Below are 19,249 nucleotides of genomic sequence, written 5' to 3'. Positions count from 1 at the left end.
CATTAACTTGAACAAAGTAAATACAAAAATAAAACAAAAATGTTAAAACAATAAAAAAAAACAATAGTACTTATTCAGAGAACTTTTTGGAAACTTATTTCTTAACATGTGGAGGAGAGGGTATTTTCTAACTAGTCTATACTTTCATCTAACAATTTAATAAATAATACAAAACAAGTGATTTGTGCCACAAGCATTGAAGAAGGACAACTGAAGTTTTTTCTCTGTGTTTGACTGGGGAAGAAGTTGAGGGAACCACCTCAAATCGACAAATGTGATCAGTGCCAATCAAAGAATTCAACAGAATCACAAAGAAATATCAAGTGTATAAAAAAAACTATCGTTGATAACATGCAGCTCTCTCGTTTATTAAAATGTTAAATTTTGTAAATAACATCGAACTAAACAATATAAAAAGCAAAGAGTATCTAACATGTATAATCACAAAATAACAAGGTTTTGATGTTAACAGCACATCATACCTGTTATTTGATGCTGGAGACAATGCATGTCTTCAATAAATTTTCACTGGCAAGCAAAAGAGTGAGTTAACCAATATATTTAATATTAGTATCATTTATGACAACAAAATTTGCTGATAGATTGGCATTAAAAAAACTATTAATCGGCTGATTAATCGGTAATCGGCCAATTTGATAATCGGTACATCCCTAATTGATACTAATATTTATTTGGACTTTATGTTATACAATTTGTAACCTTACGGCATTTCATTTAATTATTTTCAACCATAATCTGGTCTCCTAATATCGGATTTGAAACTGACAATACCAATGTTTCCCTGATCTGTTAAATTTTAAAATAAATATGCGCTTATACTGAATTTTTTTTTTTTTTTTTTTTTTATAATTGAGCAGTTTGCTAGGGTTCTTTCCCCACAAACACCACACAGTTTTATATATATTATTTATAATTAATGGTTCCAATATTGTGTTAAATTCCATACTAGGTCATCTTAGTAGTTGATCGACATTGTGAAATTAACACTCGATGAGAACAGTAGCCTGAAGAATCCAAATATAAATAATCAATCTTCATCTAAAAAATTCATAACTTTTCAAGCGTTCTGCCGTAAATATTGATTTTAATGATAAAAATAAAAAACTAAAACCAGACAAACTTATGTGTATCTTCTAAACTTTCAAAAGTCCATGATGCTCAATTGTTTTATACACAGATCATAATCAGCATGTCATTGTTTTAGGTTCAATCTATATATACAGTAGACAACGGGGCATGCTCAGAGGATGGTTCAGCAGTGGTCCAGTCTTGGCAATTTTTTTTTTCTTACCAAACCAGCCTGTCCCCAATCCATGTGCTGCCACACCAAGTTTCCAGATTTAAAAAAAAAAATTAAAATAAAAAATTTTAAATCAAAGAAGATTCTCCATTTCTTTCATGAATTCTTCATACACGTCATCCTTCGTCTTCGTTTGTGTTAGAGATGGAGTTGGTTTAGGAGTGACACCCAATGGCCGTTTTTCTTCTTCTTTGCCTAAAACACACAAAAAATAATAAAACATCAGATTAAACGTGCATTGTTGAATCCAAAAGGTTAATAAATGCAATTAACCAACTGTAAATTCACACAATTCTTAATACTCTTTGTGTACCTTAGAATGGAAGTCTCTTTTGGATTTAACTGATAAGAACATTACTATAAAATAATTGTTAAAAATATGAAAAGAAATCTTTTCTTTCAAGGGAGGAAACTCTTCTCCATTTCTATCTTTCAAGGGAGGCAACTCAGTTATAAACGTTTTTTTTTTTTTTTTACTCTTAATTCAAGATTTCTATGAGTAAGTTGTCTAGATTTTTAATTCTCTCAAAGTTAATGTGGGAATGTATTATCATCATTTTCTTGACTCGCTCACACCATCTCGTTCATAACATTGTTTTTATTTCAGTATAAAGTCTCAGAAATCAAGGAGCCGTTTTCTGAGACTAACATTGAATAACATGAAATACATAGACATGCGAGTGTTCAAACTAAAGTATATCTTTCTTCTGGTCTCTTGATCTTACTGTTGTGGTATAATGAAGAAGCTCCCCTTTGGAGGAGGTGGGTCTTCTGCATAATTAAACCTTATAGTAAACATGTCCTGTACTCATGGGGAAGATACACAGATACAGACAGCGGCAGATATTTCAAAATGTCGGCGCATATCAGCTTGGCTCAGCTTGACACTAGTTTTATAAACCTCAACCCAGTTGAAGCTATCGAAGAACACAGGTGCTGAAAGATTAAACTTGTACGCTGACATACGTTTTTAAACAATGGCAATATTTTAGTGTTGGTTTGATTTGATGTTTTGCGTTTCTGGCATATCAACCTTTTTCGGTTATTTAATGCCAAATCCAGTTATTTTGGAAAAAAGTTTTTATGCTTCAAGTTCTTTATATCTTCAAATATTTATTTGTAGAGTTTGGTTTAGTTGTTTTGTTTAACCAGTCAGGAAGTGTGGGGGGGGGAGAGATAAAAAGAGAAAGGGGAAATGGGGAAAAGGAAAAAAGGGTGGTGGTTGTTTTTTAGTGTTGCAGAACATAATTAAGTTTTGCAAAAAGAAAGTAGAAAAACAAACAGCATCAATGTTAGGTGCATTTCGTCTCAGGAAGCCAATATCTTCAGACAGCCTGATCTGGTAGCACGGGATATTTTAGTGCATTTGTATTTTAAATGTATGCATGTTCTCTTTCTTTCTCTCATTTTCTTTCTCTCTTTTTCTTTCATTCTTCTCTCTTTCTCTTTCTCAAAGAGAAGAATTATATTGAATAGTTGAATTGGGATAGTGGACAAGATGGGTTGCATGTCTTGGCACTCTTAGCTGGTTGGGCCGTGGTCGAGAATTAATTTCAAACTTAAAATGTTCCTTAACAGTTAATTATAAAATAATTTTATTTTTATAAAAAAAAATGCCTTTGTCACTTATTTCATACAAGCGTTCAATTCAAGCCGGACAAACCCTGCCATAAATGCCAATAAAATTCTGTCCATAATGACGTTGACCAAAAAGACCAGAGACAAGACCCAGCAGATGCAATCAATGTCAAGTCAACCCTAGTAATTCATCTTTGATATTTCTATTGTCTATATTATATTGTTTTTTGCCCCGAGGAGGTGGTTGCCATTCCCAGGATATAACAACAGTTCAAAAAAGGTCCCCACGACAAACCAAGCAACTCTCCCCAGCAAACGGTCGTGTTACAACTGTCTTCCAAGACAAGAATTCATCTAGTCTGGTGGAGTATCCAGCTAAGTGCTTTTAATAGAGGCAACATCACTTGTAGAAGGTGTATCATTCCTCATATAAGCTAGTGTGCCACCAGAGATCACATAATTGACACTGCAACCAGTGTTAGAAATGAGTACCAAATTTAAACGTAGATAACAAATGGATGATTGCAACCTGTGCAGTGAATGCATACAAATATATCCATAACAAATAGCAACCTACCTGAGAATTCTACCTTCAAACTCCTCGAACTAACATTTGCGGGCACTATGAACTGGAACAAATACATAAAGGACATTGCAAAGGCTGCTGCAAAGAAGGTGGGTTCCCTCTATGGAGCTAGAAGACTACTCACACCACAGAATATCCTGTACCTTTACAAGGCCACCATTTGCCCATGCATGGAGTATTGTTGCCACATCTGGACTGGTGCATCTACCACTAGTCTCTCCCTCTTAGATAAAGTCCAAAAAAGAGTTGTCAATCTAATCGGTCCCACTTTATCAACTAAGCTCCAACCCCTGTCCCATCGCCACAATGTTGTATCACTGTGCCTGTTTTACAAATATTTTAATGAAATGTGTTCTGATGAACTTGTTTCACTTGTATCCCCTCGACGTACATATCCCCGAGAAAACCACTTAGCAATAAGATCTCACCCCTTCACTGTTGATGTCTCTAAATGCCAGAAAGCTTTCTATTATAATAGTTTCTTCCCTCGAACAGCCAGACTTTGGAATTCCCTTCCTTTGCCTGCTTTCCTGGCTGTACTGATATGCAGAAGTTTAAATGTAACATAAACAAATATCTTGTTAATCTTTCCTAGACATGGATCCAAACAGTAGCCCCTTACGTCCAAGTGGCGATATACTTTGTAAGAGGTGAACATGAGTAAATGAATAAAAAAAAAAGAAAAAAAAAATGCTCATCTGCAGAGTTAGCAACAGAAAAAAAAAAACAAAAAAAAACACTCTTTTTTGCAATGCTTGTACATATTTATGAACAGTATGCATTTCCTATGTACTAAGAATATCTGAAAGTTTGCAGTTGTCTCCCTCGTAAGATTTCAGACAATGGAGGAAAATTTACACAATACTTACCGATCACCTTCATTCTGCCCTTTGCATCTCGGATGCCTCTCTTCACTTTCAATGCTGTTGGGGTAAATCGAGTGACGTCCGCAAGGAAATTCTTGATCTGTGGTTTTGCTTCTATTGTTGCACTGGTTGCCGTCTTTTTCTCCTCTTCGTTTAATTTCAACGGAAGTTTGACGATACTGGGCGGGGCACTCAGCACACTGGGATTGAGTGCGCCCAAAATACCAACACCTGGTGGCGGGGGTAATCCTGGAGGTGGAATACTGGGAAGCGCACCAGGAGGTCGGATTAAACGAGGAGGTATCACGCCTGGAAAATAGAGGTAGGTCGAATTATTTGGAAATTTTTTTTTTTCATATAATGTATTAAATAATTGTATAGAAATCAGGAAAAATATTGGAATCATCTCATCATCTATATATATATATATAAGGCAAAACGGCCACATGCGTTTTTGTATGTCCAGCAAGGGGTTCTCGGGGGAGGGGGGGGGTTACTATGTTTTAGAACTTTTTACATATTCCCTAGATTATAATAGCTGCGATTTGCGAAAGGATGTCGTCTCTAGATTTATTTTGATCGATAAAATTCATGCTATTCCATCCTCTCGCATGTTTTTCATATAAAAGTGAAACTAATTGAAAGCGAAGGCAGCTTCCCGGCCTTTCGTGCCGAGACGTTCAGAAAGCAATTAGCTTTGATCAATGTGGGGAAAACCCCTCATATCAGACAATTGCTATTCATTTGGACACTCCCTTTTTCTGGGGAGTTGGTTTTTCCCAACATCGTGGGGAAACAAATGAAACAGCAGGAAGCAGAACTGGCCTTCAGCCAACCTTCATTTCTGCACCTGCGTATTCACTTAGCACGTCAACTTTTTGATAGACATCACTAAATTTGAACGCTTTTCACTACCTATGGCCTCGTAGCATAGCGGTAAGAGGTCACATTTTCTTTCACTTTCTTTTACGCCTTCGGGTTAGTCACGGGTTCGAGCCTCCCTCCCTACTACCACTTTTTTTTTTTCTTCTTTTACACATCCAAACAACTGGGCAATGTCGGGTACCCCCGCTAGTTTTATATAAACAGAGATTACATAATTGTATTATAGTTTTTATTGTTTAAGCCAATAAATTGTTTACTCATTCAAATCCATTTTTTACTTTTTTAAAACCTTTTGCTATCCAAGTCAAATAAATCCTCATAGAAGTTTTAAGTTGCTCAAAGAAAACCATTTAAAAAGTAATACTTACCTGGTGGACCTTGTGGTAATCTTGGAGGTAAACCCCTTACATTGGGTGGTAGACCTGGAGGTGGTCCAGGTGGGAGACCTGCTGGCCTGCCGGGAGGTGGACCTGGAGGTAACAGCCTTGGCATTGTTCCAGCTGGTGGTCGCAAAGGAGGTGGTCTCATAAATACGGGCGCACCAGGAGGAGGACCTGCAATGAGAAAACAAATCATAATATGCAAAAGAGGTTTAAATTTTCTAACAAGTTTTGCTTAATTTGAACCTGTGTTCTACCATTACCATAATATTTGGTTTAACGTTTGTTTTACATGTTGGCATGTTTTGGATGGCTTTTAGAAATAGACTTACAAACTATCCTATCTCTGGTCAGTATTTTTATTCATCCTCATTTTTTTTTACACATTTTTTTTTGGTTTTCTTCTACTCTTCCATATTTATCAACAAAAAAAACTTCCATCCATTCTTTCAATATGACCAATAAAGTGTTCTGTTCTGCCAACATACAATGTCTTTTTCAATAAAATGAATGAATGTTAAATAATGGGACCGGGCATATGCCGGATAAATAAGAATGAGAATTGAAGTAACAAAACTCCCAAGCATTGCCAGATGTCCCCAAAAAGCAAGTGGAGAAAAAAGCAGCCCAGATTCTGACCCATGACGCAAGACAAAAACATGCAGAGCTGTCTTTTATACATATATTGCAAGAGACACACTCGTTATACAACATGTAAAGTTGGTATTTACGTTGAGGAGTACAAGTGCACATTCAATGGAAGTACTTGTATTAGGTTAGCGACTCTTTTTTTATTGCACCCTACGAGGGAAAGATTAACGATTGGTACACCAGCACAGATGCAGCAACAATACTTCATGTATGAATGAACAGTGGCGTTATAGAGATATATGATGTTAACAGGTATGAGAGGTTTTCTAGCCAAGTAGAGGGGGTCAACCTTCTTTGCAGCAGATTGGCAGTTATAATCAGCTAACATACTTCTTAACTTCCGGTGAAGCACTACTGAAAGCGGTGACAAAGCAAATCAGTTACTTCATTTTTATTATTCTTCAGTATTTCTATTGTGAAGTAATTTATTGAAATAAAATATAAGAAAAAGACATTATCGACGAGTATACAATAAAAATTAACAAAATTATACAGATAAAAATAACACAATTAGTCTTTATTAAATAGTTCATTACTTAAAAAAGATTTTTAAAAATGTTTTTAATAAGTCTTTAAAAAAAGAGCGGAAAAGGTGTTTTCACTATTTTTTTTTAAATAAAACTAGTTTCAATAATTCTTAATTAAAATAAGGCCGGAAAAAACTTTAAAAAAAACAATATTCAGAAAAATGTAATAAAAAAAAAAAGTACACACATAAAGGGAGGATATAAGCACGAGAGAAAAAAAAAGCAGAAGAACTGATTTGCCTTGCCATTGCTGCTGGTAGCACTATGCTGAAAGTTAGGTTAGAAAGTATGCTAGTTGACTATAATCAACTTTACATTTTCTTTTATGTATTTTAATTCATGATGCTTATGGATATTAGTCTGCAGAGTTTAAATGTTGGGATCTTTGGAAGGACGCTAGCAAATATTTCTATGCTAATGACTACATTTTCTCTTCACTCATGGGTTGAGCATTCTAGTAAGTGATGTAAGACATTGCTCTTTGCTCATGTAAGCAATATGATGAAAATCTAGAGTTATTAGTAGGGCTATGACAACAGAATATTCTTCTTGTTTTGATTCTCGAGTATATATCTGACACAGACACAGTTAATCAACCGAGAACCACATCATTCTATATAAAAGCATATAAAATATCTGGTTGGTTGGTTGGTTGGTTGGTTGGTTGTTTTACGGCATATCAACCCTTTTCAGGTTATTTAATGCCAAATCCAAAGATTTTGAAGAAAAATTTTTTAATAGAATATATTTGTTGTTTTCAAGTCGGTTTCTATTTAACCCATAGTTGGGACCCTAACAGGTACTACCACTCTGGGTCAGAGTGAAACTTGGAGCAATGGCAATTAAAGGATGGCTCCACACTATTCAAAGCCCGCAAGCTGGGGCCTCACCACCGGATATAGTTTAAGGTCATATCCAGGATCAATATAAAATATCAACGGATACACACTCGAGAGTCAAAACAATGAAAAGAATATGCTGTTGTCCTAGCCCTAATTATTAGACACAGGCAAGAGAAAAGTAAATTCCTTTCAATCAATAAAAACGCCCTCCTCCCAAGTCCAAACCATTCCTAATTATTGTCGAGGTGGTGGCAATGTTGGCAGTATAAGAGTTACATTGTTCAACAGGAGTCTGATGAAAATCCAGGAGGCGGCATCAAGATCTGTCAGCCTCTAGGCACCTCTACCTTTGCATGTAGAAAGCAAAGATACGAAAATGCATGTCAACAGAGTAAAAGTGGTAACATTGCTTTTGTGTGTCCTGGGCCAAACCTTCTCCAACTTGGCATGCAACCACTGAGCTTTGCTGTTCTAGGTGTTGTGGATAAGCACCTGCAATTCTGCAGTTTAACGAATAGCTGCAAACAATAAGGAGGACTACATGCAGATCAGACATTCCTGAGGCATGATCTTCACAGGCTCTATACAGAAGTCCGACTTGCCTAATAAACAAAAACAACAAAAACATGTACTTTAATAATAATAAATAAATATATCTTACCTGGTGGTACTCCAGGAGGAACGCCAGGAGGTACACCTGGTGGGGGTCCAGGTGGTATCAACTTGTTTGGATGGGCAGGGTGTGGGAGGTCTGTTGGGGGTGGAGCTACAGGCAGTAGAGGAACAGTCTTTTCTTTTTCAGCAGAATTAGCGTTCTTTTTCTCTTCATCTTCATCATCCGATGCCTGCAGGGTTAAAAAATAGAACCAAAGAAAATTACTTGATTCTCTAAGAAAACCAATGTTATCTAAAAAAGTACAACAATGAATTATATATATTGCATATACATTTAGTGTTATAAGAGAAATAACCAGAGTCCAATTACTTGCAAAAAAGCACACGCACACATATATATATATATATTTATTTTAATTGCCATTATACATTAGTTTAATCTTTCAGAGTAAATTACACAATCAAGACTTCGACAGAAGAATCTGTTACATTTAATATCTTTAGCTCTGCATGCTGAGTTTCAAATGTTTATAAGAAACCAAAAGTATTGATGGAAGAACCACCTTCCAGATCGTGAGGATCTGCAGACCTCACTTCTTGACCTGGTGTTGTTTACACTACCTGAGGTAGTGCTGTTACTCAAAATAACAAGAATGAGTTGATTGGGAATCCGTCAAAAATATCAGAGATATCCAATGGAGTAAAACTTTTTCTCTTCTTGCTGAACTGAACAATGTGCAAATGAGGTTACAGAATGGATTAAAACAAACATAGCACATGTCCCCACATGAAAATTCTATAAGCCTTACTCTCCTTAACAGTTTAGGTTGATCTGTCAAGCTACTCTTGCACATAGGCAGCAAACATATCACCAATTCAACTGGCCTAAGCTACAAATAGACAAGAATTTATAGCATCAAGAAACCATCGAAACAGTGTAATAGCTGCAGTTAGAAGTAGATATACCAAGATGACCAAAAGACGCACGGAATTACAGGAATTAGAAACTTGTGATTTCTGGAAAATCTATAATAGCATGGTGAACAGCCAATCAACAACTCCATCACTATATAATCACCATGATACTATTTGCAGAGGAAGGGATAAGGCTAAACTGTTTGCTCAATGGTTAGCCTTAAACTTCACAAACTACTCCCTCTCAAATTTCCCACTAATTGATAGAAACCAGACTTGGTCTGATAATTCCCCTTCCCATGTGCTGAATATCATTTGACACTGTAAAGTAGAGAAAATGTTTTACAGTTCATCGCCAAGTTCTGTTCCTCCAAAAAACAAATGGCTGCTTCCAGTTGTTCTCATATAATCCTAAGGGGCAGATAACTCCCATATACTATTTTAACACCGGAGTAAATAATTCTTTTACCTATAGAAACACCACCAAACACTTAACTGCAGTTTTACAAGATTGTAAGAATAATAAAATCATTAATCTTTATAAGAGTTTGAATCTGTAATCAAACTCTTATTTATTACAATATATCTGACAATTTGTGGTAACTTATTGAGATGGGTTGAATTTATTATTTTATATATTGATTGATTGATTGATTGATTGATGCTGCCATTCAGTCTCAAAAGACAAAGGATAACCCCTGTAGGGGCAGCTACACATGTAATTGTGAGGCAAGGGTCCCACAATCCTCAAACACACCTCTCCTTAATTGGCACCGTTTGAATCCAGTGGCAAAGAGAAGTCCAAGACGACTGGAAACAATGCCGAGATAAGTGGAGAGCATACACAGTACCTGGAAGTCCCAAATACTACTGGCTTGGTTCAACATTGCTTAACTTTGGTGATCCAGCCGAAACCGGTGTATCAATGTTATTATGCCGTATTCTTTATATATGTATGAGATAAGATTGGATAAAACATTTGACAGTTTACAAATATTTAAACAGTAAATGGTGATTGTGCACAGCAGTTAAGAAAAAAAAAAACAGTATGAAAAAATAGATAATAAATGTTTCCAAATGCAAGAAAATTTAATCTATCAATTGACATACTTTTTTAGTTTTGAAACTTTTCTTTTCTTAAATGTTTGTCTTTTTTTAGATTTTGTCTCAATATTTAGAAGGCGTGTAAAAACAATATGTCAGACATGCAAGATTGAGTGGTTCAGTAGAAAGAAAAGTATTTTGAAATAAAGGATTTCATTAAATTTAAAAAAATACAGATTGGTGTAAAATTAATTTTTTGACCAATTGATGACAGTTATTAGTTATTTTTTTTGTTTAATTTTCGATTTTTCACTTCTTACAATACACGCCATCAAATCTTTGCATCAAGTAAAAAATGGCAGCCATCTTGAATCTCTACTTTTAAAAGCCTTCTAAGCTGTGATATAAAACCAAAAAAATAAATGGTCAAAAAAGTTCCAAAACTGAAAAGCTACACAAATAGATTAAATTTTCCTGTTATGTAAATGTTAGTTACAAGTTAAAAAAATAATATTTTTGCTATGTTAAACAAAATTTTAAAAAGTAAAAGAAAAGAAAAACGAATGGAATGGGGGGAGAGGTACAATTAAATGTTGTGCATACGTTCTTAGTCTTCTGTGTTTCATCTTCATCTTCGTCATCTCTTTTGTCATGATCACTGTCTGAACTATTATGATCATCCTCATCCTCTCGCTTGTTGTCTTTGTCATCATCCTCTTCCTCATCATCTGCTTCATCATCCTCATCCTCGTCATCATCCTGGGACGGAACTTGCTGACCTGCCATCCGCAGCATCATCGCTTGCAGTGGCGTCACAACCTTCTTCTTCTTCTTGGCAAACTGGAATCGATTCTCTTTTTCTGGCTCATCCACAGAACGCTTCTTTTTGTCATCGGCAAAACGGATCTTTCTTACTTTGGCTGTGAGAAGAGAGAAAAAAAAACAAATAAACAAAACAATTAACAATTAAAAAAAAAAAATTATCAAAACAATAAACAGAATAATAATAAAAACAATTAACAGAACATAAAAAAACAAATAAACAAAACAATTAGCAATTAAAAAAAAAAATTATCAAAACAATAAACAGAATAAAAAAAAATTAAACAAAAAACTAGCTAATGGCATTAACTGCAGTAAATTTACAATATGCTAATTTTTTTCAGGATAATTAGAAGGTTCTTTTCTACAACAGAGTTACAGTTATGCCACTAATTTTTTTTTATATGGAAATTGCTCCAGACACAGCATTAACCTACTTTATATAATAGGCTAAAAAATAAATAAATAAAAACACACTTCATGATTAAAAACTTGCCAACGATAAATGTTATATGAATAGATTCTAAATCAGAAAACAGCAATTCTTCCATCTTTATCAGAAACATCACTCAGGGTTGTTCGGTTGTTTTTGTCCTACAGCATATCAACCCTCAGGTTATTTAATGCCGAATCCGGTGATTTTGAAGAAAATTTTTTTAATAGAATATTTGTTTTTTGCAAGTCAGTTTCTATTTAACCCATAGTTGGGACCTTACCAGGTACTACCACTCCGGGTCAGAGTGTACCTAGGAGCAATGGCAATTAAAGGGTGGCTCCACACTCCCCAGAGCCCGCAAGCTGGGGCCTCACCATCGGATATAGTTTAAGGTCATATCCAGAACCATCACTCAGGGAATAGGAGGTCTAAAGAAGAACATAAGGGGAGCAACAGTTCTAAAGCTGGCAAAAGTAAACCCAAAATCCACTTTTCTAATTTCTCTAATCATCATATTCAATGATATTTTCATTTTGTCATGGATATGTACATCGTATAGATTTTTCGTTATTTTTGTTTTTTTAAATCAAATGAAATTCTCAATAAGAACCAGACTTTCTCATCTTGGATATCATTCTTACAACAGTTTGGTCGATGTAATCTGATCTTCTTACCAAACTTGGAAATCTGTACAGAATTTTGAACTGAGCCATGGAACTGTGGATTAAGTATAATCCACAGGGGTAGCTTATTCTTGTTCTATCAGTTATGAGTAGGTAGAAGTCCTAAGTAATTTATAATGGAATTTTATTCGCTATTTATACTGATTCTATCTAATAATTATTGCTGTCAATTAATTTTCATTTACTACAAGATGACATTTGTCAAGATGTTTCACTTGTTTAAAGCATTTTTTGATTTTCCACTGTAAAAGTTGGCTTCTACACCAATATCACACAAGACAACAAATTTTCTAATTTCCAATTAACTGTGACTAACCGAGCTACCAAAATAATTTTGGTACTATTGTTTTATGCTTTGCTAAGATAAATGTGTTCACATACATTCTTTTATAAATAAAATAACATGTGGTGCTTATTCAGATTGGCACTTATGGCAGCAATTAAAAGTAAAAGAAATACAGAAAAGTCTGTATGATGCATGTACAAGTACTAGTCACAGAAGAAAGATGAAATATTCCAAAAATCATGTAATTTGACCATTTTTTTTTTTTCTTTCAAGAAAATCAAATTTTTATTCCGTATTGATAAAGGGGGAGAAAAAATAGCTGCGATAGAAAAATCAAGGGCAAACAACAGATTTTCATTTCAATTTTTCTTTTCTTTTTTTTTTTGATAATGTTGGAAAAACAACCGAAACATAAGACATAAACCACACATTAATTTATTAACATAACATATTTTATTCATTTTTTTTCAGAAAATAACATTTGAAAATTATGAAAACATTTTTTTAGAAGGGTCATTTTGTATAAATTAAAAACAAAATTTGAACAATATTAAAATGACTTCAGCCTTCACTTATGGGTAAAAAACAGCAAATTTGTTGTTGGAAAAAGAACTACTTGGTCAATTTTGGTGATTTTTGGAATATACCATCTTCATTCTATGACAAGTAGGTACATGGTAAAAGTTTTTCTCCATTTTTGTTTATCGCCATAAGTGCCAATTGAATTAAAATAAAATTTAGATTTGGTTACCTAATAAAAGTATTTATATTAGGGGTAGACTTTGTTTTGTCAGCAAGCCTCATAACCACTTCCTTCCCAATTGAGCTCTTGAAGGACTATGTTTTGGATAGCCTGTTTGAAGTCTGGGAGATTGAACGCTGGTGATGTGGTCTCTTCTAGGTTTGATTTGCCTGATAACTGACAGATAATTTAAGCATCCTTGATAATGAGCCAGATCAGCGCTTTTCTGGTCAACACCTTATTTGATTATAATACAAGAGACCTAACTTAGCTCCTGCATCCTTGCTAAATGTTGTGATATTCTCAAGTGCTATGCTGCATACGAATGTGTGGGTAATTCGGACGTGAATGACTGGGTTTGTCATCATCATGCTAATGTTTTAGCTTTAGGTTTAATTATTTTACCTCCGAAATTATCACCATCAGTTAAAATACTTCCTTGTTTTAAAATTTTACCCTCCTCTCCATTTTTTTTTTTTTTTTTGTTAATATGCAACTTAATCATCTTTCATGTTTTTGTGCTTCTTACATCAATTGGCTTCGTGCCCTGTCTGGAGTGATTTCCATAAACAGAAATATGAGCATCAAATTGAGAAAATAAGTGCTGAAGTAAAAAGGTAAGTAAATGAAAAGAAAGTACTTATGCCAAATAAGGACTGTGCTATTGTTGGAATTTTATTTGACAGTTTATGTGTAAAGCACTGAAAGGTGTCAAAATACTGAGCCAATGAAATTGTAGCAGTCAATGTCATTTAAGAAAACCTTTTTTGTTATCGTTGGTTTATTATTAACAAAGTATATGTAAATAATTATTTATCTTGATTTGAAAAAAAAAAAAAAAAAAAATATAAAAATATTTTTTAAATTTCTAAAAAAAAAAAGAAATTTTTGTTTGGTATCAGTTGTTTGTTATTCAAAAAATATTTATTCATGAAACTTACCTTACAATGAATGATTTTTTTTCTTAATTTGAATTAAAAAAATTTTTTTAGTTTCATAAAATTGTCCAATCATTATTCATTGTAATTTCTTCACAACAAAAGAATATTTTCATTTTTCAGTTAATTTTTCGTTATCTTCATAATAGCAGAAATAATATTTTTCTTTAAAATTTGGCCAGCATTTGCGCAAGAAAAAATTTTAAAAAAATAAATAAATAAATCACAAAATTTACATTCAACAACTTCTGATGTTTTACATAAATTACATAGCACAGTTCTTATTCCGCTAAGTACTGAAAAGAATACAAAAAAAAACTTACCAGCTGGAGGTTCTCCCTCTGGTTCTGGGACAGGTTCTGGTATTTCAACTGGGTGTTCATCAACATCGACTGTACCAATAATTTCATGAATGTCTACAAAAGACAAACAGTAAAACCACATTTTAGCATTTAAATAATCAAAGCAGGTTTTCATGAGAAGTGTTACTGCTTACCAGAAAAAATGTACGTGTTATTTGGATTATTCTGACTAGTGTTCTCATCTTGAGTGTCATTTCACAACAGTTCAGTCAATATGCACTCCGATTTTCTTCAAGTGTATCTTGTCAAACTTGAGAATCTTTTTGTTAAACTCAGGAGTTTGCACAACATTCATAACAAAACCCTTTAATTAATCCATGAGGGTAGCATGCTCTTGTTCTGTCAGCCATGACGGAGTAGAAGTCCTAAATACTTTTGCAGTTGTTGTGTTACATCAACTGAAATGTTGTGAAAATAACTCAAGATAAGAACAGTAGTTTGAATAATCCAAATAATATGAATTATAAATCCTCATCTCAAAAATTCCAAACTAAAAAAAAAATATAAAAACTAAAAAAAAAAAAATATAAAAACTAATGTGCTTTTAGAATTATTGAAAAGTCAACAATTTCATTACAACACAGAATGTCGTACAGGTTAATCTGATCAACACATTTATTTCATTAAGTTTCAGCATTTTTTAGCTAAGAATTGATAATTTGTATTAATTTGATAAATCAATTGATTTATTTCACAACATATCTTCTTGGGTTATTTAATGCCAACTTGATTTATTTTGGTAAAGGTTTTGTATTTGAGATTCTTAGGTCCTTGTCCAAAATTCAGCCTACATTAAAAAACACAAAAATTAAGAAAAATTTGTATTTTTTTTTTTTTTTTTTTTTTTTTTACATGGAGATCACCACTTATCAAGGCCCAGAAGCCACTCGGGGATAAGGGTTATTGTGTGTACAGTAATCAATAGGGTAGTATCGTAGTAATAGTTAGTATTGGAGATTTGATAAAGTGTCATTACTTAAGGGGGCGGTTCATCGGGAATTTGTTTATGTTGGACTTGAAGACATCCAAGTTGAAGTCGGGGGGGAAACAGACAAGCGGCAGAGAGTTCCACAGGTGTGCACTTCTAAAAAAGAAGCTTTGTTCATGGAATCTACATTTTGATTTAGGCACGGATAAAGAGTGGGGAAAATTATTGATAGTGGTTTTAGCTAGTCGGGTGTTTTTCGTGAAAGATTGGCGAGAGGGGACCAGAGAATGGAGCTCTGGCGAGCACTTGCCATGGAAATAACAATAAAACAGAGACAGGCTCGCAACATCTCTTCTGTGGGAGAGAGGTTGCAAGGAAGAGAAAAGGGCATTCCCCACCAAGCCACGAAGTCTATTTTGTACGCTGTCAAGGCAGGATAGACTGTTTTTAGCAGCTCCTGCCCAGATGTGGCAGCAGTACTTCATCCTTGGACGTACTTGGCTTTTGTATAGATAGAGAATTGCATCATTAGTGAGATATCTTCTGGAGCAGTAGATGTATCCCACCATTTTCCCAACGACCTTGGCCAGACTTGATGTATGTGTTCCATTTCAGATCAGGAGTAAAGGTCAAACCCAGAAGCTTATCAAAACATGGGGCCTCCCCTAGACGAGAGCCATTCATTTCAATCGATGCCAGATGGGGATCAGAGCGTTTATGATGTAATGACAGGAGCTTGGTCTTAGATGCATTAAAGGTAACCAGCCACCTCTTCCCCCACTGTACCACGCGCTCAAGATCTGAGATTGTACACCAAAAATCATGTAAACTGATGAAGTAATTTTAATTTTATGAAGAAAATCATTGCGAATTTGAGTTTTTTTCGATGCCTCCCTCACCCATGTTCAGAATGGTTTTCTAAAATCTTGCAAGTTTTAATTATTTGGTGTTACCTCTTTTCTTCCTTCAGAATATTTGCAAACTGACATTGGAAGATCGTTCCTCATACTTTCTCCATAAAATTGGATTTTCTTCTTTAAAAATAAAACTATTTGATCAATTTACATTATCTTTTGTGTATGAAATTTTCTTTCCCTCACATCATACAGATTTTTCTTTAATTTTTTTTTTATTCTAGGAAGAAATTTTGATAAAACACTGATTCTTGATATTTTCAAATATTTAATAGATTCTTATCCGTAGGTTTTGAAAATAAATGGTCAGCAACTGATAAAATAGAGGATTTGGTTTATTAGGCTTATAGATTTAGATTTGGTGATTGGCCTATTGTCTTCAAAAAGGGAGAGTATAAGTTCCACCCTGACTTCATCAAACAATTCCTTTATAGTGTCAACATTTTAGTATCTTTGTAACATAGAAGTAAAATCCATTGCTGCAAAGTCAAACACTTATACAGCAAGTTCTGCCTAGATGATTACGATGGTTAGGGCAGACAATCAGAATCCAAGTGAATTCATTCATGAGGCAATCTTACCTGTTGAATGGAAGTGTACATGATGCCACCTGAAAACTTGGACAACCATCCATAAAAATAGAAACATTGTTGACTATCATGAAGGGCAATCTGAAAACTATCTTTTCATTAAGTGCTAGCGGCATTGTTCGGTCAGAAAATATACTTAAATATGATATTTTAATTTATCCAGATTTCATATATATTATGAAGTCAATTCTTTATCAATTATTTCATATGATATTGTACCCAATATATAGTCGTGATCTGAAAAGTAAAAAAAAAAAAAATCATGACTTGGGTGCCATCAGCTAGAATCGAAACCAAAAGCAAAATTTGTAGCATTCCAGCCTGAGACGTTACCGTGTGAGTTTTTGTCAGTCGGATAAGAAACAGCTAAAACTAAACTACCATTGATGTACAAATGTATGTATATTTGTGTACGCATAGAAAAGCAGTTACAGTTTATTTACACTCGCCAAGTTCTAATTTCTTAGTTTTGAATCCTTAGTACCTATTTTGACTGGATAAAAACCCATAAAACAATGGTCCACAAAAATGCAATCATTTGACCTGCCTCGCATAACTCTGCAATCTTGCATCTCAGAGGAGATACACTTTGCAAAAGTCGCAACACACATACATGCAGACACAGTGCGTTTTAAAAGTTAGATTGTAATATTTCAAATCTGATGGATATGCCTGGTTTTGCCAACACTTATGGCATACAAGCATTTTTACTACTGTCTTTATGATACTTCGTAAAAGAAGAATCAGAGATAGACGTGTAACAAAAAAAAAAAAACAACATAAAAATACGGTCCATAAAAAATGCAATCATTTGACCTGCCTCATGCTGCTCTGCAGCCTTCTGTCTTGGAAGAGATGCAGTTTGAAAAAAAATGGAAACAGACAGTTTTATAAATGAGACTATACCATAATGTAGGGGAGAGCAAAATTTCTATCCCAGGATTACTCCGCTTACACTTGATCCTCATCTTATATTGCTGATTGTTTAAGCAAAGGAGAATCAAGTACTATTTTGTAAGTCTTTAACATGACTCGACCAAGGATTAAACCATAGCCTACTGACCCATTAGCAAACACTGAACATTATGCGAATGGGCCAACATCTATCAAAGATGACATAACAGTCATGTCTGCACATCAACAGAATTGGTGCCAGACCACCACACATAATGCCCAATATCATGAAACAATGTAAAGCTGACCAAATGAAAGCCAACACAAGTAGACATATGTAAAAATCATTCCGAAATCACTTTTTAAATTTGAGATCATATAAAAATGGAATGCTTATTCAGATTGGCACTTATAGCAGCATTTAAAATTAAAGAAAATACAGAAGTAATATCTGTATGATGTATATTTGATCAAGTATTTTTCTTTTATTCAAGAAAATTAAAATTTATTCTATTTTGATGAGGGTAAAAAAAAAATTAAATCAACGAATCTGTAGACAAAGGTAGACACCCATAATGTATGAAGAAACTGTCAAAGTAATAACTAATTACCTCCCCTTATTATGTTCTCTTGAGAAACCTGGTCTTGTCTGTCACTTATTGGTAAAAATGACAAATTTGTTTTTTGTAAATAAAAAAACTACTTGATCAATTTGTGATTTTTGGAATATACAATTTTCATTCTCTGACAAGTAGGTACTATGTAAATTGTTATTCATCCATCCAAAGATTTTATACATTATAAACGATCCTTGGTGTATGATTCCTATTTTCTGTTAATTTCAGTGTTATGATATCAGAAGTTTGAGAGTTTATTGGTTAAATATTTTCATACAGATGCATACACATACGTCTACTGTTTTATTTATATAGGCTATCAGAACCTGTGGAAATTCCACAGGGGACTCGACTCATTCATATCTAATATATTGATGTTGGCATTCTGTAGATGTTCAGTGTAAATGGAGACGCTCTGATATTATTGTGGCTTTTTTGTTACAACTGCAAAAGTATTTATCCAGACTAGTACAAACGTCCAGCTAAGCCCGGTCATAAAATACGCTTAAATATATTTTAATTCTTGCAGATTTTGTACATATTATATCTATCGATTTTTATATATTATGAAGTTGCGATTTCAAAAATAAAAAAAAAATATGTCCATATGACTTGGGTGCATTAGTTTGAATCAAAACCAAAATAAAAACTTATGAAAAAAAATATATAACTTGAGTTCCTTCAGCCATAATCAAAACCGAAACCAAAACTTATGAAGAATTCTTGATAAAATTATTTATAAAAAAAAGTAGATGACTAAAGTGTGATCAGCTACAATCGAAACCAAAACTTAAGAATTCTTGGTAAAATTATTTATGACAAGAAAT

At 33.9% G+C, this 19,249-nt stretch overlaps 1 protein-coding gene across 1 annotated transcript in view; it reads right to left on the bottom strand.

Annotated features, from left to right (window-relative positions):
* Positions 1–1,085: 1,085 nt before the first annotated feature.
* The window catches only part of LOC145258230 (uncharacterized), a 45,639-nt gene continuing 27,475 nt past the window's right edge, over positions 1,086–19,249 (bottom strand). The window contains exons 9-14 of the mRNA XM_080116184.1: positions 14,441–14,533; positions 10,814–11,130; positions 8,298–8,481; positions 5,605–5,790; positions 4,355–4,660; positions 1,086–1,516 (exon numbers count right to left, since the gene is read on the bottom strand). Coding sequence (XP_079972310.1) covers positions 1,395–1,516; positions 4,355–4,660; positions 5,605–5,790; positions 8,298–8,481; positions 10,814–11,130; positions 14,441–14,533 — 1,208 coding nt within the window. The 3' untranslated portion in view covers positions 1,086–1,394. The remainder of the gene's footprint in view (positions 1,517–4,354; positions 4,661–5,604; positions 5,791–8,297; positions 8,482–10,813; positions 11,131–14,440; positions 14,534–19,249) is intronic.

This window comes from Euprymna scolopes, chromosome 33 (assembly GCF_053919585.1).
Source record: "Euprymna scolopes isolate OS-2025 chromosome 33, ASM5391958v1, whole genome shotgun sequence".
Classification (NCBI taxonomy): domain Eukaryota; kingdom Metazoa; phylum Mollusca; class Cephalopoda; order Sepiida; family Sepiolidae; genus Euprymna; species Euprymna scolopes.
Note: the sequence above shows the minus strand (reverse complement) of the source record. Positions and strands in the feature narration are given on the sequence as shown.